This window comes from Eubalaena glacialis, chromosome 4, assembly GCF_028564815.1.
Source record: "Eubalaena glacialis isolate mEubGla1 chromosome 4, mEubGla1.1.hap2.+ XY, whole genome shotgun sequence".
Classification (NCBI taxonomy): domain Eukaryota; kingdom Metazoa; phylum Chordata; class Mammalia; order Artiodactyla; family Balaenidae; genus Eubalaena; species Eubalaena glacialis.
The window spans coordinates 128,571,592-128,593,394 of NC_083719.1; the positions used below are offsets into that span (position 1 = coordinate 128,571,592).

General features: G+C 46.7%; 1 protein-coding gene across 1 annotated transcript in view; it reads right to left on the reverse strand.

Moving 5' to 3' along the window:
• Positions 1-21,803, reverse strand: part of FAT2 (FAT atypical cadherin 2) — a 67,688-nt gene that overhangs the window by 20,022 nt on the left and 25,863 nt on the right. Inside the window, exons 10-18 of the mRNA XM_061188355.1 lie at positions 19,984-20,180; positions 17,826-17,979; positions 15,306-15,539; positions 12,628-13,011; positions 10,333-10,547; positions 9,246-9,383; positions 8,495-8,638; positions 6,670-6,867; positions 2,018-2,828 (exon numbers count right to left, since the gene is read on the reverse strand). Of these exons, the coding sequence (XP_061044338.1) occupies positions 2,018-2,828; positions 6,670-6,867; positions 8,495-8,638; positions 9,246-9,383; positions 10,333-10,547; positions 12,628-13,011; positions 15,306-15,539; positions 17,826-17,979; positions 19,984-20,180 (2,475 nt within the window). The remainder of the gene's footprint in view (positions 1-2,017; positions 2,829-6,669; positions 6,868-8,494; positions 8,639-9,245; positions 9,384-10,332; positions 10,548-12,627; positions 13,012-15,305; positions 15,540-17,825; positions 17,980-19,983; positions 20,181-21,803) is intronic.

Below are 21,803 nucleotides of genomic sequence, written 5' to 3' on the forward strand. Positions count from 1 at the left end.
AACCAGAAAGTGAGGCCCATGGGATTACAAGATGCTAAGATGCTGTCATACTGTATGTCTAAAACGCTCTGATGCTGGCAATTCCATTCCGGTAGGTCATTGTTGGATGGGATATTGCAGATGATCTAGATCAAGAATCCCCAAACCTGGCTGAGTATCAGCATCAGCTAAAGAGTCTTTTAAAATACAGAATGCTAGGCTCTACCCTTAGTGAGTAAGATTCTGTAGTTCTGGTGGCGCTTGGGTATCTGTATTTTAAAAATCTCCCCGTGATGGGTGTAGCAACTGGAAGAGAGCCCAAAGGAGGTTTCTGAGATGCTGATCATATTCTGGTCCTTGACCTAGGTGATTACCTTGATCTAGGCTCGTTACACCAGTGTATTTGATTTGTGAACACTTTTTGAGCTGTACACTTATGATACATGGACCTTTCTGTATGTCCTGTTTCACTAAAATGTTCAAACAAACAAACAGAAACCAAACTTCTTTCCAAGTGATTCTGGTGTTAGGTGAGCCAGCCTACCTAGTATTTCTCAAAGTGCAGCCCTTGGGTCACCTGCTTCAGAAATGCTTGAGGTGCTGGCTAAAAATGCCAATTCCAGGCGTCACCCAAGACCTTCTAAATAAAAAACTCCGGAGGTGACAGCCAGGAGCAGGTCACTTTATAAACATGCTCCCCAGGTGATTTTGCATAATCTTGAATTTTAGAACCCCTGCTATCTGATGCCAGGGGGTCAAGAGAGAACCTTCAGCCATCACAGCTTTCCCTGCAGCCCACTCCAGGGTAAGAGACACAAGAAGGGAACACCTGCCGCCCCAGCCCACCCCATACCCCTAGAGTAGCTCACCTAGCCTAAATCCAGAGATCCCTGGAGAAAGTCCACAAGTCTTCCTAGAATTTCCCTAATGCAATCTGGATGGACCCCTAGGCCAGGCCAGGCGGGGGGCAAGGGGGCAGGGGTGATGTCATTCCCCTTTTGCAAATGCACCTGAGCTGATCCAGGGCATTGGTCCTAATGCCAGGGGCACTGGGGTAAGTCCTGCCAGAACACCAAGTTCCTAAAGAGTTTGGAGAAGAGCTCAGGCTTTAGAGTGGGACACAGGTATTTGAATAACCAGCCCTTCACTGGAGGCTGTACAGTTTCAAGCAAACCAATACAATCCCCATACCTGTTTCAACTGTAGATGGAGCTAATGATCCTGCTTCCTAAGGTTGTGGTGATGAGTTTAGGTAACATACACACAGAGACTGGCACGTAGCAGAGTCCTTATAGCAACAACTACCACCATGTGAATGGCAGCCACCACTGATGGGGTGCTTAGTATGAGACAGCTAGGGGTTAAAATGCTTTCATATCCATGAAGTAATTTACTCCCCAAACCAACTCAAGGAGGCAGATGATACTATCTTCATTATTTCAAAGATAAGGAAAAAGCTCAGAGGGTTTTAGTAATCCACCCAAAGTTACACAGCTCGTAAATGACAGAGCTGGGGTTTGAACCTGAGCTGCTTAGTCTAAACGTTGAGGTTAAAACTATCAGGCTATAGTAGTAATAGTAGTAGTGCTAGTAACTCGGGTTAATTGACCACCTTCTATATGTCAGGCACTTTTCTAAGCAAGCACTTGATATTTAATTCTCATTTAATCCCTACAACAGTGCAAAGGCACAGAGAGGTTAAATAATTTTCCTAAGGTCACCTGGCTAGCTAGTGGCATAGCTGGGATTTGAACCCAGGCAACTTGATGCCATAGTCTATGCTTTCAGCTGTGATGCTGAACTGCCTCTTGAATTCTTACCATTATTTTCAAAGTTCCAAAAAGTGACCAGAACTAGGGTGCTATTCCATGACTAGATTTTGTGAGGCCGCACCTGTCTCGTGATGGTCCCTGCTCTTTAACCCTGTTAAAATGTCCCTCTAACTACCCCAGAGAGCCCCCCGCTGGGATCTCCATCCCTGGAGTCAGTCTGGCTGGGCCATCAGCGCTGGTTGTCCTGGGGAAGTCCCATTCCTCACCGTTACAGGAGCAGTTCCTCTCCAGGCGGTGCCGCGGGGTCAGGATGCTGAGCCTGGCTGTGCTGTACGTGGGCCCAACCCTGGGGTCCAGGTGCACGGTCTCTTGGCAGATTTGTCCCTGGCAGGTTGGCCCCTGGCAGGGCACCACAGCCATGGCTGACCTCATCTGAATTCCCACCGAGTGTTCCATCTCCTTTGCTGAGTGAGTGATGATGGATGCCAGCTCCTGGAGCTTGGAGAAGGTCCCCGAATGCCCCTCAAAGACCAGGAGCACGTCCACCCCAGCCATGGCCTCTGCAGGCTGCAGGCTGGCCAGGTGGATGTTGGCTCGTTTGATGTCCAGCCTGTTGCTGAGGAACCTCTGCAGGTTCCTCCAGTGGTCACTCACCAGCTCCTCCGGGGTGAGCTGGTGGAAGCCCATCCACACGGTCTGCTGCAGAGCCTCCCGCCCCACATGCCACACGTGGACGTGGACCCCGGCAGTGGTGGAGAAGGTCCCATCGCTAACCATGACGTTGAACGTGTAGCGGCCCCAAGGCAGCCCCTGGGCGGCGATGATCTTGCCATCAGACGCGCCCACTGTGAAGCGCCTGCCCAGGCTCTCCTCTCCTGCCAGGCTGTAGGTCAGCGTGTCCTGTGGGTCTCGGTCTGTGGCGTGGATTTTGCCCACCATGCCGCCCTGGAACTCCTCCTCCCCGATGGTGATGAAGATCTCCAGTGGGAGGGCGGAGGGTGAGTAGTGGCTCTGCTCCCTGACGTGGACCCTGACCGACGTGGAAGATGAGAGGGGCGGGGTGCCGCTGTCTGACACCTGTGGGCGAAGTGGGCACCGAATTACCATAGGACCGCGGCTGTCGGGGCCTCCCCGGGAGCCACGTTCCTCTGCTCCAGGGCAGGCTCAGCGTGTTGTCGCATTTGAAAGGGAAAATCGTAACTCCAAAAGCGCTGAGGGCTCTGTGGAGGGAGTTACATCCCACATCACCGGTGTGGGTGGTAAAACTTAACTCCACCTTCCATCTGACACTTCTCTGAGCCCGTCCTAAGCCTCTCCAGCCACACACGGCCTCCTCCCTCTTGAGCTTCTCTCATTCTGTCTCTTTCCTTAGGAGGGTCATCAAAGGTCTCCTAGTGATTCTAGGGTACACCCTTCATGGCCCCTGTCAGCCTAAGGAGGTTCTCTTACTCCTCTTTACTATGTGACTGGGGTAGGGGTCGGGGTGGGCATGTCTTCTTCAGCTCAGCCAACAAATATTTATTGAGTGCCTTGTATGGGCCAGGCCCTCCGCTATGATCAGGAGAAAAGAGAGGTGAGGAGAAGAGGTGACAGACAGGGAACAGCAAGCGTCAGGCCCTCTGGTGGGAAAGAATGCTCAACACAGCAGGAAGGGACCACTGCTGCTGGAGGAGCGGGCAGGGCCGAGGGCCAGAGGTGAGCAGAGAGGGAAGCCCAGGCCGTCGCTGATGGGCTGAGGAGCACGAGGTTGGATTTAAGTCAGACCCGAAAAGCCCCTGCAGGTTTGAAGCAACGTGACCTCACTTAAGCAAGGAAAGATTGTAAATTAGAAATGCCTTTCCCTTGCACATTTCACCAAGCATCTCTGCAACTTTCTGTCTGGACTTAGCAAGGAGAAAGCTTTCCTTCCTCTCCTCAGTAACGTTATCACTTTCTCAGCTGTCAGCAGGGTCTTCACAGTTTTCCCTACGGTAATATCTTGTTCATGTGGATTCGCTTTGAGTGCGGGAGAAAGGTGCAATATTACACCTGCTGCTGGGAATTGTGCATAACACTGATGAGATATAAATAGCAACAGTAATAATACTACTACTAAGAATAATATATAACTAATATTAAGTGAGTACAAACTGTGTGCCAGTCACTTTTGAATGCTTTAAACGCATGATCATAGTTTATCTTTCTTATGAGGTAAGTACCCTGAAGTGTCCTATTTTACAAAAGATATAACTGAGTCTCAAAGAGGTCAAGTGACTTGCCCAAGGTCATACAGCAGGTAAGGCCAGAGCAGAATCTGAACTTCTTCTTGTGTTCATAGCCTGTTTCTTTGCTGGCCTATAGTGCCTCCCAGTGAATGGAAGCAGAAATACAGGACAAATGCAAGAGAGAGTGATGATGCCAATAGTTACTGAGTGATTGTCTGGGCCAGTATACAGAGGTCAGGAAGCTGTTGCCTCCCTAGACAATCATGCCCATGCCCTTGGCTTTGAGGACCCTCTACATTAGCCCACACCTGTCCTCTGAGCTGCAGACTCCCATTCCCAGCTGCCTATTGGACACCTCCACTTAGATATTTCATGGACACCTGAAAGGTAACATATGCTAAGCAGAGCGCTCATTTTACCCATAAACCTGTCCCTCCCCCACCCCAAGTCTTTCCAGTCTCATAAATGGCCCTACCATCCAGACTTTACTGGAGCCAGGAACCTGGGAGTGGTCCTGATTCTTCTCTTTTCTCTCTCTCTCCTCATATGCAATCCACCACCGACTCCCATTTATTTCCAAGCAAAACCTGTCACAGATATGTCCACTTGTTCATCTTCACCATCACCTCAAGATCTCATCACCACTACCTCCAGCTTAGATGAATTCTCACTGGTTTCCCTCAACCACTCCTTCCCCCTTCAACTGACTTTCTCTAGAGCTTCAAAAACAAGCCTTCTGAGACACAGGAAGGGTCACTTCTCTGTTTGAAACCCTTCAATCACTTCTCACTGCCCTTGGATTAGAATCTAAACGTATTATCAAGGCTTATCATTAGGATGACTCTACTTCCTGGTTAGCCCAGGACAGTCTTGATTTTCACCTTTGTGGATCACTTATCACCAATTAACTATTTTTAGTGCCTCTCTCACTCTCAAGAGCATCACAGTTTGGGCCTCAAATAACACGGTCATCCAAGCTATGAGACCCCCATGATCCACCCAATCCATCTCTTCAACTTCATTCCCACCAGTGCTCACCATGTGCTGACCACGTGGCAACACCTCAGGTCACTTCAAGCTCTTTCCCACCCTGGGACTTGGTCTCATCTTGCTCTTCCTGCCTGTGATGCTCTCCTGCCCACTTTCCACATGGCCAGCTCGTCAGATCTCAGCTCAAATGCCCCCTCCTCACAAGGGCAGCCACCCTCTGAGAGTGTCTCTCTTGTGCCTTGTGAGCCTCCTGTCACTTTCTTCATCTGTTTATTGCTTATCTCCATAATTAGAATCAAAAGCCCACGGGGATGGGGATCATCCCCTTCTTTCCCCTGCTATATTACTAGCAGCTAGCATGCCATATGATAAGTACTCATGTGGCATATGATAAGTACTCATAAATGTTAAGTATATGATAAGTACTTATAAATGTTTGTTGAATGATGAATGGCTGGCTGCTTGGCTGGCTGAATGGATGACTACATCATCGTGAGCCCAGAGAAGTTCACAGAATAGTAGGATCCACTAGATTTGAGATTTAGGAAAGGGATTTGGGGGAATGAAATGAGGGAGAAATGTTTGATCACCATCTTGGCCACTTTTCCTTGGGCAGTTCTCATACAACCCATAATAATATCACTATAATCCTCTCCATGTATGTATATGTTCTCTCATTTGACCCCTGCACTGAAACCGTGGGTAATCATGGATTAGTGGATCCATGGATTAGTCAAATTCATTTCACCTGCCTTCACTAAACAAGGTCATTTAAAGACTTGCATCTGCACATATCCTAAACAATAAGATGTTTGCCAGAGTTATTTTCAGGACTTGGAGTCAACCGTGACTAGTTGGAGTTGAGCTGGTTAAGACTGGGTAGGACCGCCGACCATTTAACTAGGCATGCCCAAGGGTCTGCTTGGTGACCTTGACGTCAGAGGGCAGAAAACCCTCAGATAGTGTTAACTGCCTCCATTTTTGAACGTGCAGAGGCCTGTAGCTTAGTTACACCTGCGGCAGAACTATGATTACTGCACCTTTTTCCAGTCACCTTTCCCCCTGCTCCCCATGTTTCCCACGCTTCAGACTGCCCTGCTCCTTTATTCTTTATTCCATAAATGCCCCAAGCCCCTTGCCTTTTGGGAGGCGGTGCTGAGACTTGTTCTCCTATCTCCTTGCTTGGCTGCCTTGCTAATAAACCCTCTCTTTACTTCAGACTTCGGCATCTCAGCATTTCAGTTTGCGGCGCGGTTGGACAAACTGAACCTGGTTCGATAACAACACCAATTCTCTGAGGTAGGTCTTTAAAAAGACTTGAGGTTCAGAGAGCAGTCCTGGCCAAACTCAAGGAGTTAGAGCCAGGGTGAGGGAGTTTTTGTTCTGTCTGGGAGCAGGGGAGGAATTAAGAGCTTGGAGTCAGAATGCTTGGGTTTGAAGCAGCCCAGCTCTACCACTTATTAGTAGCATTACTTTCAGCCAGTAACTTAACCTCTGGGTACCTCAGTTACCACATTTGGAAACTGGGGGTAATAACTGTACTCACTGTAAAGCATGTTGTGGGAATCTAATGCAGTGATGCCCGTGAAGCACTTAGGCCAGTGCCTGGCACAAAGGAAGAGTTCTGTATATTGCTTTTTCTAATAAGAGAAGCACTGGTGGTGCTTTTGTCAGCACATTTTCTGTCCTCATGGTCACCACCAGTGGCCCAACACAGCTCTCACCTCGATCTGAAGCTGATACCACTCCTGGACTCTCTTGCTCAGGCCTGCAGTGGTCACCAGCCATCCGTCCGGGGTCACTCGGAAGGCAGAGCCATTGTTCCCCTTGGTGATTCGGAATGAGTAGGGGGGACCATTCTCTGGGGAGTCCGGGTCACTCAGGATCAGTTGCAGGACTTTGCTGCCGATGGGCGAGTTTTCCTGAGACCAAGAGAGACAGGAAATCAAAGAGCAAAATGAGTCCCAGTCCTTTCACATCTTTCTGGGTCCCCTTCGCTGGGATGAGTCCTCAGCACTCTGGCTGCTCCCAGGTCATGTCTGCATCTTGAGATGTCATTCGTTCATTCTGCTCATCTGTGAATTAGTCGTTGACTTTTGAGCTTCCTGAGGGCAGTGCTGGTTTTTAGAAACAAAGCCCATTGGGGCTGGAAGGGTCTTTAGAGTCCCTTTATCCTATAGAGGTGACTTGCCGAAGTCACATAGCTGATGACTCATGTATATAAATTAGTGCCTGGGGTCCATGTGGGAATTTTGTGATTCATAGGGTCCATTGAAAACCTATAAATGGTTTTCTGATTAGAGGACCAATGAGAAAATTCAAAGATGATTAGGAATTAACAGAGAAAAATGGATCCCCTGGATATTGTTCCAGTCATTGTTCTATAACACGGGGATTCAGTATGCTGTAACACAGTGGTTGTTAACTGTCTTTTTTAGCATCATAACCTTATCTACAAACAGTATCTTATGAGCAGAAACTGGTAGTTGCCTATCCAACAGGCATTCTTTCCTTCCTTTCTTACAAAACCCGACTTTTGTTCAGGTGTTGGGTGGCAATATCCTCAGCAAAGATATACCCCTCCTAAGAGGAGATGGACTATGATTGGTTTAAGTCAGTTACAATAATCTGAGTCCCTGTGCCAGTTTTTGGATTTAAGGGTGATCACGTAATCCAATTCTGATCATTGGAGGAGTCTACCAGGCGGGGGTTCTGAAAAGTCTTCTTATTTGATAAAAACAGATTCTGCAAAAGAAGTCCCCATCTGTTTGCCTTTGAAGATGGTTTAGCAAGGATGTGATGCTGGAGCTGCAGCAGCCATTTTGTTACCATGAGGGAGAAGGTACAGGAATTTTGAAGAAGGTAACCCAAAGTTGTGATATCAGTTTCCTGCTGAAATAACCAATTCTGGAATAGAATTTCCCACTAGCAGAACTTTTGTTATGTGAAATAATAAGGCCTTATTATTTGATAAGCTTTTAGTCAGGTGATCTGTTATTTGCAGCCAAAGCATCCTAACTCATACTCATGATACAAAAGAGGTGAAAGTGGGGTGACCCTGGTTGATGCATAGTGGGACACAGAACTCTGTTCTCTTACCTACTTCCTCACCTCCCTCACCCCTTGTGGTCACAATTCCCCACGGAATCTTAAGACTCTCTCCAAATCCCATTCACAAACCATTAGTATGGTGGAAATAGCTTGGGATCTGGAAGATCTTCTGGGTTCAAATCCCAAATTTGCCACATTTTGACTGTGGCACATTTCTATACCTCCATTTAAAAAATCTATAAAATGGGTACTGTCTACTTCCATATGGCTGTGTGAGTCCCCTATGAGACAATGGATGTGGACGTGCCTAGCACAGTGCCTGATAATTTTTAATTGTGTAATCCGTAATCCCCTTCAGCAGACCGTATTGCCATTAGGGATATCAATGCAAGGTCACAGTCACTGTTTGGGTGGACTGGTATTGGTGGTGAGTGCCCTCCTCTAGGAGAGAAGTGAAGGGAAGGTGGATTCAGGATGCTTTGGGAAGCTTGAGCATACCTGGATGGAAGTGCTGTAGTTGAGCTGGAAGAATCTTGGTGGGTTGTCATTGACATCAGCCACTTGGATAGCGATGTCTGTGTCCTCATGCAGTGGGGGCTTCCCACTGTCTGTGGCTCGGAGCCTCAGGGAGTAGCTAGAAATCTACAGCAAGATGCCCAGGGGAGAGTTAGTAACAAGACCACTCAGTTCTGCCCCCTGATTCATGACTAATGTTTTTAGAAAAATAAGATGGAGACACTCCCCTATGCCTGCCCCCATTACTCTCCCATAGCATTTTAGGGCTCAGGTTCTGGAGTCAGGCAGAAGTAGGTTTGACTTCCAGTTTAACCATTTACTAGCTGTGAGACTTTGGGAAAGTGACTAAACTTATGTGAGGACGGTATCAGGACCTACCTCCTAGGATTACTTTAAGGACCAAATGGCGTAATGTATGTACATCACTTAGCAAAGTTCCTGGCACGGAGCAGGTGCTCAATAAGTGATAACTTGTTGTAATGATTAATGATCCCTGGTTAATAGTGAGAAGCTGGCCTGAGCTCTTTCAGGAAGTTAAAGGTTACTCAGCCCCTCTCCTGCTGCTGGCCTCACAGGTCACAGGGGACCCACAGAGAAAAGGAGTGGAAGACCCTGAGGGCAGGTCTGGAGAAGTGTCAGGATGGGGTGTTGAACGCAGTTCACCCTCTGGACCTGCAGCAGGGCTATATTCTGCTCTGATAAGCTCAGATTGGGCCCCTCCCACATGACTCACCTGTTCCCAATCCAGGGCCTTGGCCACCTGTAGCTCCCCTTTCTTGGGGTGGATGGCAAAGTGCCCAAGCTGGTTCCCTCCTATGAGGCTGTAGGTGATGGCACTATTTAGGGGTCCATCTTCGTCAGTCGCTGACACCTGCAGTAGAGGCGGGTGACAGTTGTGATTGGAGAGGCAAGAAGGAACAGAAAGGAATCTTGGCCCCTGGGAGTGTAGGGGGCACAGATATGTCCCTGCCCCATAGACTGCCCTTGGGCTGGCAATCCCTGGACCATAGTTGTCCTTACCAAGGGAATCTCCTCATTTACATCCTAGTATGGATGTCAGCATGCATGGTTCATTCATTTATCTATCCATTCATTCATTCATTCATTCACTCATTCACTCATAACTGACAGGGTGCTAGGGTCCTGTGCTAGGAGTTGAGGAATGTGCCAAAATGAATAAGCCCTCAGGAAGCTTAATGTCTAATTTTATGGACAAGTCTAATTTGGGGCAAAGTATGATCAACTTTATGGTGATAAATTTCACCTGGGGAAATTAGAAGAGGATTCATGAAGCCTCGAAGGCTTCTGGGAGTGGAGCCAGCATTCCAGGCAGAAGAAACAATGTGAGCCCAGAGGTGTGAAAGTACAGAGGATGTTTGGGGAAAGGTACCTCTTCCTGTGTGGTTGGAGCATAGGGTGCATGTCAGGGGGTGGAAGGAGATGAGAACCTCGAATGTGGACATACAGAGTTTGGTTTCACTCCATGAAGTGGGGAGCAATTACATGTTTAAATGCAAAGAGGTGTTGTTTGGTGTCCCCTCTCTTCCTCCCCTCCCACGCTGACACCCAGTGTCCCTCTGGCCGTCCTCTGGGGCCTCTCCCAGGCCCCATTCTTTCAGTACCTGATCTAGATCTTATTAAACGTGGCTCTGAGAAATTTTATCATGAGAGAGTTTGGTTGAGTGGCTGCAAGTCAGAGTCAAGTCTGTAGTGTATTAATTGATAAAATAATCCATGTTCATAGATGACTGGGGGAGGGGGAGATAAGAACCCACGCCAGAGTCCGTGCCCCTCAAAAGTGCAAAATTGCAGATCCTTACTGTGAGCACAACATCACCCACGTTGGCATTCTCTAAGACCCTCGTGCTGTACAGATCCTGGGAGAATCTGGGCCGGTGTTCGTTGACATCAGTGATATTGACCACGACTGTGGTCATGTCACTGAGGGAGGAGGAGCCCTTCCGGCTGCACTCGATGGATAGGAAGTACTTGGGGCTTGTCTCAAAGTCCAGGCTCTTATTGACGTACAGGATCCCTGAGGAAACAAGAGGTGATGGGAGCACTGAGGCAGTTGGGACCACAAAGGCAGAGTACTGAGGGGGTCTTGAGCCAAACCCCAGGAGAAGCAGCTCAACTGGGTTGGGAGAGACAGAGCTCCTGCATCATCTCCTCCATTATCTCACCTCCCTCTTCATTTTCTCTCTCCCATAGCCTCCCCCTTCCCCTCCATCTCCTCTCATTTTCCTTATTACCATTCTCAACAGCAGTGTTTCTCTCATTTATTTCTGTATTATTTCATTGAAATCTCATTTAATTCTATAATATTGACTCTATCTCATGTAGATCTCTAATAACCCTATAGAGCAGGAACAAGTGTGATTTCCATTTTCTAGGTAAGTCAGCTGATGCTCCTACCATCTACGTGACTTGCCCAAGCTCAGTCAGCTAGTAAATGACAGAACTTAGATTATAGAATTTTATAATACCCAAAGCTGTTTAACAAATTATTAGGGCAGAGATTTATTATTCTGAACACTGGAAAATAAAAGAACAACGATTTATCCTGGATAACTGAATAGTGAATGGTAGAAAACTCTTCTTTATAAAATAATTCCAGTTAGTAAATGAACGAGGAATGATAAGGTTAGAAAAATCACCATTTTGCAGCCCCTAATGAAATAATATATCTGGGAAATAATCATTAAAGGCTGTTAAAACCATTAGAAGAAGAGCTGGATGGATCAGGCTGACAACCCCCGAACCCACCATCAATCTTGACCTCAGAAAAAAGAACCAATCAGCCATTATGTACCTCCTCATGTGGTGCAAAGGAGAGCCCAGCATCATTTATGAAGCTTTGTTGGCAAAAAATTGAGCTTGAAGCGCATCAAGGTCTTTGATCCAAATGTCATTTATAATAAACATAGGGGCTAGAGGGATATGTTATATGACACCATAAAGATACAATTAGCCAATCCAAAATTATTTTAAAAATCCTGCCTCACACACGACCCCAATATTTCATTAAATAAATGGCAGCAGGAAATAAAGAGGGAGAGGAAAACGTTAGAGGTTAAAAGAGGCTTAAGATACTGCCTATCAACCAGATGCAATATGTGGACATTTGCGGGATGTTGACAAGCAAATCAACTTCTAAAAGACATTTATGAGATAATCTGAAAAATTGTCTGGCTGGGTATTGGACTGTATTAAGGAATTATTATCTTTTGGGTGTGATAATGGTATTATGGTTGTGTTTATACAAGGAGTCCTTATCATTTAGAAAGAGATACACACCAAAGTATTTACAAACCAAATGATATCATGTCTGGGATTTGCTTTAAAATAACTCAGCAGTGGGCGGATATGGGGGGCAAAGATGAAACCAGACTAGACAAATATTGATAATTACTGAAGCTGGGTGATAGGAACATGGGGTCCATTATACTGTTCCCTCTATTTTTTATATGTTTAAAGTCTCTGTAATAAAAACTAAAAAAATACTGCTCAACAGTAAGGCGGCTGCCTTAGGAGGTAGAGCGCGCCGTTGCAGAGGTGTTGTGGTGAGGAATCCACATGGAGCCTGGTCTGACCTGAGCAGCCTCTGAATCCTCCGTTCCATGGGATTCTGGGAGTCTGACTTAGATCCTTCTGTGGCTAGGAGGATAGAAGAGAGCCGGTTTCCTAGTTCTCTCTCTTTATGAGACTAAGGGAAAATTCGGGGGTCCCCGGATTTTTCGGGAAGGCTTTAGGAGGGAAGCAGGCAGCCTTGCCTTGGGCTGCTTAAGCCCCAGATTCTAGCAAGTGCTTCGTGCCCCGGCAGCCAAGGATAGAGGGTGGCTTCAGCCTCCCGGGGCTGGATGTGAGCCAGGACTATGAAGCTGCAAACTGGGAGGAGAGAGTCCTCAACAGAGTCTTTGGTGGGGATGTAGTGGAATGAGGGGTGTTTCCATATAAGCTGGCCCCATGCTGCAAGAAGGGACTTGGTACCTGGAGAGATGGAGAGTGAAAAAGGGGCTGAAGGATGCTGGGAAGGGACTATGGTGTGCGAGGAATCCAGTGTTCCTCAAGACTCTGTGTGTGTGTGTGTGTGTGTAGGGGGGCTGCTTCCTCACCTGTGCGAGCATCTAGGCGGAACCGCCCCTGCTCGTTCCCGCTGACCACGCGGTAGCTGGTCTTCTCGGCGCCCGGGCGAGTGAGGGTGGCCAGCCGCAGAACCTCCGTGCCACGCTGGGCGTCCTCGGGCACCTGCACGCTGTGCTCGGTGTTCAGGAACACGGGCAGGTAGTCATCCAGGCCCACCACGGAGATGGTGACGGTGCCCAGTGTGGACAGCGGTATTGGGGTGCCCAGGTCAGAGGCACGGACGGTGAGCTCCAGTGCTGCCTGTGGCCTGACCCGCAGCGGCTTCTCCAGGCGGATCACGCCCGTGGTGGCCTCGATGGAAAAGCGGCCTTCGGCAGAGTCCGTAAGAGAATAAACCACCTGGGCATTGGTGCCTGAGGGGGGGAGACAGAGCGCGTGATTCATGCAGAGGGACCCTCCTCTGGCCCTGCCTGCCGCAGAGCTTTCAGCCAGAGGAGAGCCTGGCGGGCAGGGTCCCCATAAAGGCTAACATGCTTAGGCTGTTAGCAGTGAGACTCTCTCATGTGAGGGTTCTTGACTAGGGTGGGGTTCAAGGCCTCATAGAAAGGTTCTTATGAAGGGGAGGGTTGTTCTGCAAACCCTTAAGGATATCTGAAGCTGTTTATGTGGAGGTTAGGGTCCAGTGTCAGCTCACAAAATAAAAATTGTGCAAGATCAAAAGCACCCATAGTGAGTTCTTTGGTTGTGATAGAACAATCCTGTATCTTGATTGTTGTGGTGTTTGCATACATATTCAAATGCGTGCATATAGAAACTGTGAAATCTGAATAAGACTGGAGTCCAATTACCAGTAATGTCCCAGGGCCAGTTTCCTGGCTTTGATATCATACTGCAGATGCTGCCGTTGGGGGAAGCTGGGTGAAGGGTGCTGGGCCTCTCAATACTACTTTTGCAACTTCCTATGAGTCTATAATTAATGTCAAAATAAAACAAAACAAACAAACAAAAAACACACACCCACGGAAAGTTCTTAGTAAATCAAATCATGTAGTGTTTTTCCAGCCCTGACTCAGGTGCTATTATTTCCTTTGGTTGTGGACCAGATGAAGCAGTTGGCTCATGTAGGGACCATAGGGTCTGAAGAACACCAACATTTAGTGCTCAGCCATGAGAGCCTTACCCAGTGGGAAAAGCACAGGCTCTGAGCCTATAGGGATTGAGTCTTATACACACGTGGGGACACACAGCCCTTTCATTGAATTTACATGAAATAAATGTGCATACCACGCACATTCGCCCATGTATGAATTTTCTGGAGAGAGAGAGAGGTGCTGGTCAGGCTACATTTGGAATATTGAGGTGGAATATTTGGATTAGAATAATAATAACAGCTTTGAAGCGTTAATGGTTAATTGGTGCAAGGCCAGAGGACGAATCCTAGAAGAGAGGTGGGATTGGAAACACGAGATTGAAGAAACTAGGGCCCTTCTACCCAGAAAGGGAACCTTGAGGCTGGAGCAGATAGTCACCGCCTCCTAGTCTCTGAAGGGCTGTCATGGGCGAGGGTCTGGGAGATCTGTGTGGCTGCAGAGGGCAGGACCATGATTGACAGATGTCTGCTCCAAAAAGGTAACACTTGATAATTATCTGAGGTACCATGGAAGGAAGGGGCTGCCTAGGAAGTAGGGAGCTTCCTGTCCCTGGAGGTGTGCAAGCACTGGCTAATTGAGCATTTGCAGGGCCTTAGATGTTAGATGCCTTTGCACTGCTATTTGCCCTCCCTAGGACCCCTGCATTCCTCCAAAATCTCTCACCTTCCTCAATGCCAAGCTAAAACTCACTTCCTCTAAGAAGTCTTAAATTTACTCTGTTGGTGTCAAACAAAGCAGGGTGTTTTGATCCCTCTTTTTTCGCCATCATCATCTTCATTATTGTCATATCCTATGTTCCTCTGGCGACTTTGACCCTGAGGGTATTTTTTTACCCCACCTAAATTATGAAATTTAATTCAAGAAAATTGGATGTGTATATATATATATATACACACACACACGTATATGTGTATATGTATATATATATATATATAAAAAAAATGTATATATATACATATATCTATAGATATAGAGATCTCCACAATGAAACACTTCATGATGTCAGAAGCTATAATTGGTATAATATGGAATGAAGACTCCTGGATGAATCCAATTTGCCTTGTAAATAGTAAAAGGAAAAGAATTAACCCTAATGAAAACAATGTCATTAAAATTAAAATGCAAAATAAAATGTAAAATATTCCACTTCATTGACTAGAAAATTGATCCAAGAATTTAATAGACTTAATGGAGTCTGTGCCCTAAGTTTCTTTCTTGTGGCCAATTAATCAGAGTTGAATAATTCTGATTGGTGTATTTCACATTAAATGTTTGTATTCAAATGTCCTTGAGGTTAAATGGTGGGATTGAAAGGGCTCCAGATCTAAGTGGCAGTGAGAAACAATGAGGCTGAAATGCCCCATACCAGCTTTGAAACATTGCCAGAATCTTTCGTACCCAGCACGTAGGTATGCAGTTTGTGGACATTTTCTACTTGTACGTGTCTGTAGGCTGAGGAGTGAGGTATTGCCAGTCTCAGAGCAACACAGAGAAAGCCAGACCCTCGCCCATGGTGACCCTGTAAGCAAATGGCCTCCAATCCTTCCCTTTCTCACCTTGGTCTGGGTCCCGGGCCAATACCACTGCAACGGGGGTCTTCACCGTGGTGTTGTCGAAGACCGCCACAGCACAGTGGCTGGGGAAGAACCGGGGGGCGTTGTCATTCACATCCTCCACGTGAAGGGTCACATCTGCCTGGCACGATTGGCCGCCTCCATCCGTCGCCTTGGCAATAAGGCTGTACGCATCCTTCTTCTCTCGGTCTAAGGCTGTGAGTGTGGTCAGCTCCCCTGGCCGGAGAAAGGATAGCAAGTGAGCTTTCTCTGGGGGCCATGACCCCAGCATGTGACTTTCTGATGTCTATGTGAGACAAACCCAGCCATACGGTGTGCTGTCACAGAGAAAAGGGGTCAGTCCTGTGTACAAATGGTTAGGAAAGAGGTTCAGTCTTGTAGCTTCCCACACCTGCTCGCCTCCCTAGTCGCATTCCACCACCACATCCCCAATTTAAGATCCACACCAACAAGCTACAAAGAGGCACAACATTTTAAAAGGCCAGTTAGGCAATTTCTAACAGCACATAAAATGGGTTTATCCTTTGGCCTGCAGTTTTACTTCTAGGAATGTATCCTATAGAATAATCAACCCAAGGATAAAATATACATATAGAGATATTCTCTGCAGCATTGTTTATAAATAGCAACATACTGAAAATATCCTGTGTCTTTCAAAAAGGTACTGGTTAAATATATTATCATTTAGCCATATAGTAAAATACTATGCAACAGAAAAGGAATTATGATAGAGCTTTATGTACTGCCTTGTTAATAGCACCAAGATATTGCTATGAGAAAAAAGCAAGTCACAAAGTAGTATGCTACATAGAGATTTGGGGGATGCGTGGAAAACCGGTCTGATAGAATATATACCAAGAGTGCTTATCTTTGGGGGAGAGGCTGGTTATCATGAAGACTTTCCAATTTCCACATAATACATGCCTACATGGTTTGAAGTTTTGAATAATGAGCATGTATTATTTCCATACTCACAAAAACAGCCGAGTTTCTTTTTTTTAAGACCCCACCGATCATCCTGCAGCTGGACAAACAGCAACAGAGATTAGGTCACCTACGTGGGGTGACTCAGCATGCCCATGCTGGGGTCAGAAAGGGTAATGCTGTCTCCTTTTTATTTATTTTATTTTATTTATTTATTTATTATCTATTTATTTATGGCTGTGTTGGGTCTCCGTTGCTGCGCGAGGGCTTTCTCTAGTTGTGTCAAGCGGGGGCTACTCTTCATTGCGGTGCGTGGGCTTCTCACTGCAGTGGCTTCTCTTGTTGTGGAGCACAGGCTCTAGGCGTGTGGGCTTCAGTAGTTGTGTCTCGGGGGCTCTAGAGCGCAGGCTCAGTAGTTGTGGCTCACGGGCCCAGTTGCTCCGTGGCATGTGGGATCTTCCCGGACCAGGGCTCGAACCCATGTCACCTGCATTGGCAGGCGGATTCTTAACCACTGTGCCACCAGGGAAGTCCCAATGCTGTCTCCTCCTATCCAGACAGCTTTCTGGGATACCAGCTCTCACCTGCCACCTCCCTGCTCAGGAATCTCCAAGGCATCCTTTGAGCTACTGATTCCAAGTCAAGTGTCAGCAGCTGGCTCTCTGTCACCTGGGCCTTCTGTGCTGTCCGTCTCCACACTCTTCCTTATAGCAGCAGGACAGGGATCCCTCCTTTTCTAAAGGAAGCAGTCTCTACCCTGTCTTCTACACCAGATGCTCACAGGCCAACCTCTCCCGAGTATTTGTGGTCTGCTCTGCTGGGCTCTCTGTTTCCCACTCTCCGCTTTGTCCCCTAACTGATAATAATTGACAATGGAAACCATATCTACTGAATTCTTATTATGTGCCAGACCTGGGCTAGATTTCTATATACTTTATTTGTTGGGATCCTTGCAACAATGCTATGAGATTTTATCTCAATCTGCAGCATACAATCTTGAGATCATGTCTTTGACCATGACTCTCACCTGCTTGAATCCTTTAATGGCTCTAAAGGTGGGATTTGGCCCCCCTGCTCAGAGGGCCTCATCCTTTGCTCTCTCTCCCTCCCCTCCTTCTGTGCACCAATTTCTGGCTGTCTCTCAGGTCCTCAGATGCGCGTGCTCTTTCCCAAAACAAGGTCCTCGTATAAAATCTCCTTCTGCCTTGAATATCCATCCCTACCACTCCCTTACCCCCTGGCTACATTTCCTCAGAGAAGTTTTACTTAACCCTGATCCCAAATTTAAGTCCTACTGTCAAACCTCCCCTAGCATCCTGCATTTTTTCTTAGCACACGTCAAACCACTGATTCAATGACTGCCTTTCCCACTGGATTGTAAAGACCTAGATCTTGTCTTATCAGTTTATGTCCTTAGCATCTAGTGAATGCTCGACACACAGTGCCAATGTATGTTTGCTGAGTGGATGGATGGATGGATAAGTAAATTCCTGTTTCTTTTCTAAGGAGCCTGGGTACTGGGCACTGGTTATTCAGTGTATAAGTTCTTTGCTTGATCCTGCAGCTCAGGAAACCTACCTGTATGAGGATCCAGCTTAAATTCATCTGCCCCAGGACCATGCAGTGAATATGTGATCTGAGCATTGGTATCGGAGTCCAAGTCTGTTGCAGAAACTTTCAAAATGAAGTGTCCTAGAGGTACATCTTCACTGACTTTGCCAGTGTAGAGAAGCTGGAGATAGAAGACAAAGAAGAGGGGGATTATGGGAGATGCACTCAGATTCAGAGAGAGGCAGAGTGACAAAGAGGGAGACAGAAGCAGAGAGAGCGATTAGAGAGAAGAGATGGAAGGGGATAGGGGAGAGAAGCGGAGAGAGGGAGGGAGGAGAACAGAATAAGATGGAACATGCAAGGAAAATGGAGATTAAAAACAAGGAGAATGATGACAAGAGACATAGTCAGAAAAGCAAAGAATGAGAGAGAATTTCCACCATCTGAAAGCTCACACTCAGGGCTAGAAGGACCTGCCGCAATCTGTTACTCCACAGGGGCCACATTGCAGAAGGGGTGGCACAGGGGAGAGGCTGGAGTTCCCTGATAACCCAGTGCTCTTCCAGCTGCTGGCTCTGGGCACAGCTTCCAAGCAAACCGGTCCCCCCACTGCATGGTGTGGCTGAGCATGGACACCTGTACGTGCTCCAGGTGGGGGCTTTGTGCCTGGGGGGCTGTGTGGAGACAGCCCCCAGGCCTCCTTTCCCTGGCTCTGGTGATGCTATTGACCACCTCTGAGAAGGCCAGGGTGAACTTGGCCCCAGCCTCTTCCAGCATGGGGAGGGTGCAGGCTGGTTGGAAGGATGCTGAGGGGAAAGAGGAGGAAGGTGTGGCTACCATTCTCCCCCAAAAGGCTGCCCTTCTGAGACCACCCGAAAAGTGGTCATCTTGGATCCTGCAAAGACTTTTTCCATGCACCCCACTTGATAACCCATGTTCTCTTTTTCTACTCTGCTTCTATGAGGTTGGAGCGTGGAAGACAGTGGAAGAAAAGGTGATAAGATATATGATTTTTGTGTGTTCCAAGGTGTGTGTCCATATATATGTGTGTGGACAAATAAAGTATGAAGAATTGAAGTATATATATATTCACATGCATATGTAAGTATGTGTGAGTTATAGATGTACATTTGTGTATATGGATGGGTATACTTATGGATGAATGTTGTGGGTATGTAGGTGTATGCTTATGTGTATCTTTGTGTATATATATATAGGTATTTGCATATTTATAGAGAGTTGTACATGATCCTTTGACTATGCATGTGTGTGAGTACCTACGTATAAGTTTGCATTTATGTATATATACTGAATAGCTGGATTTCATATAAATTTGAATTATGCTAATTTGATGTTATAAAATTTAAATGTTAATAGTTTAACTTTATCTGCAAACTTTGAAGTAATGCAAATCTCCCTAAAGTTAAAAATTATTTACTGTGTTTAAAAAAATATGTTTAAAAGAAATGCTACATGACAGTGGTTGTTGATTTATGCCCTCTAAGAATGCAGTTCCTCTCCTTATGCACGTGCACGCGCGCGCGCGCTCCTGCGTGTGCACACACACACACACCACTCAACACTTTCCTTGGGAAATTTAGTGTTGAATTACATGAAGTCCTCAGGAAAGTCTCCCTTATCAAAAGTGTAACTGCCCTGTCTGCATGTTTGTTTATACATATAACCTGGAGTAGGGTCTCTGTTGGTCTGTATAACCTATCCATATGTAGGGATAGCCCCATATAGGCATGGCGAGTGGTGTGGGGCGTCTCTGGGGCAGGTCTCTTTGGATGTATTTGATAACAATGAGCCATGCTAACAAGCTGAGCAGTGGAGGGGCTTTCCCACTGGGCATAGCAGGCTGTTTGGAGAATGAAGAAGTTACTTTACTTCTGGATATGTTTTGCAGAGAAAAGGATCTTTTTATGGAGTGTAGGGGAGGAGGTATGGACCATGGGTCCTAAAGAGCTTGGTGACATCTCTTTGGGGGGGGGGGTGCGGGAGGAATCACCTAGAATCGCCCTTGCCTAGGGCACTAGTCTGAGGCCAGCCAAGGAGAAGCAAGGGCAAGTGTGGTCAACGATGTCCAGTCCCAGAGATGGTACCCTGAGTCCTTCTCCTTCCTCTTGCCCTTCACTCCAGCTTCCTTGCCTCTACTCCTCCCCCACCCTCACCAGGCTCTCACCTCTGAGCACTGCGGGCTGTTATCATTGATGTCCAGGACAAAGATCTCCACGAGGACTGAAGCCTGGAACTTGCCATCGGAAGCTGTGATTCGGAGCAAGTACTTGGCCATGTGCTCACGGTCCAGGGTCTTCCTCGAGAAAATCCTCCACTCATCCCCAACTTGGCTGATGCCAAACTGGCCCAGGGGGTCTCCCTCTAAAAAGATGGGACAGAGTTTCCTGAATCCAAGCAACAGGAACAAACCAGGCTTTGTGCCCTATGTGGCTGCCCACCCGACACATTTTTTTAGGATTGTTGGGAAAGGCAAAAATTTCCTCCCTTAACTAAGGACCCATAATTCTGCAACGGGTCAGTTTATCTGGTGTTATGAAGCCTCTACCAACTTCAAAGGCCTCCATTAAATGGAATTATCACTGCAAGAAACACTGCTCCAAAATATGTGGCTGAAGGGCAGGTTTTTTATTTTTGTGCATTGGAAGGCATCGGAGGAAGTTAAAGGGAAGCAGATTGCAATTCTAGAAAAGAACCTTCTAGTATCTAGTATCTGTTCAACAGTGGAGGGGTGGGAAGTGATCAGTAAAAACTCTCTGCAGGGGCTTCCTTGGTGGCGCAGTGGTTAAGAATCTGCTTGCCAATGCAGGGGACACGGGTTCGAGCCCTGGTCCAGGAAGATCCCACGTGCTGTGGAGCAACTAAGCCCATGCGCTGTAACTGCTGAGCCCATGTGCCACAACTACTGAAGCCCGTGCACCGCAGCGAAGAGTAGCCCCCACTCGCCGCAACTAGAGAAAGCCCGCACGGAGCAACGAAGACCCAATGCAGCCAAAAATAAATAAAATAAATAAATAAATACATAAACTCTCTGAGGCTTTATTTTATGACTGAGGACACAGGCTAAGTGGAGGTTCAGATGGATCACTAGATTTGCTTCTGAGTTATCTTTCCTTGATACCAATCACTGAGAGGAGAGATGGATTTTTGAGATTCTAAGATTCCAGAGTCCTAAGATTAAACTATTCCAAGAGTTGATGATATATTGACATTTATTATTCTATTATTCAGAGATTTTAAGACTTTTGTGTTTTTAAGAGTCTGATATTATAAGATGACAAGATTCTATTTCACTAAGACTCCATATTTCAAACAGCTCTGATCCAGGATCTGTCTCCAGGAGTCTATAATTCTTGGTTGGAACTTTAGGCTCATTAACTCTCCACCATCACAGACAGCTGTGATAGCAGAAGAAACCATGACTATGGGAATGGAATGACATGGTACCTGGGAGATGGGGAAAGGGACACTGAGAAGTAAAGAAACTCTCTTTTAGCCACTGATTGGCTCATTTAGCCACTGGGCAGAGATTGGGGAAATGTAGGTTTATAATAGGTATCCACTGGGGAAAGCAGTTTGTAGGGTATGGTTTTAATCCAACCCTGATGCAAGCTTGGAGTGTTACCTTGGTTGAGTTTCTTCCCCTATCTGGGCTTTGGTTCTCCCATGTATGAAATGAGGGGATTGGGCTGGAATCATATCCAAGAAAGTGTTTTTGCTCCAACACTTAGGTCCTATGGTTGACTAGGCAGCGTTTTCTACTATCAACAACTTGCCCTAGGCAGAATACTACTACAAGGACAGTCACCTCACAGAGTTTTCATGGACCACACAACTGTTGATTCCCTCTCTGCCTCCCAGAAGCTAACTGAGAACAGTTGCAGAATCTCACTTCTAGTCTATCTACTCCATCTAAGGTAATAAGAAATCCTCTTTACAATGCACTTTGCAACGTATAGGGGGCTCTCAAAGCTTTTTCAAGTTAGA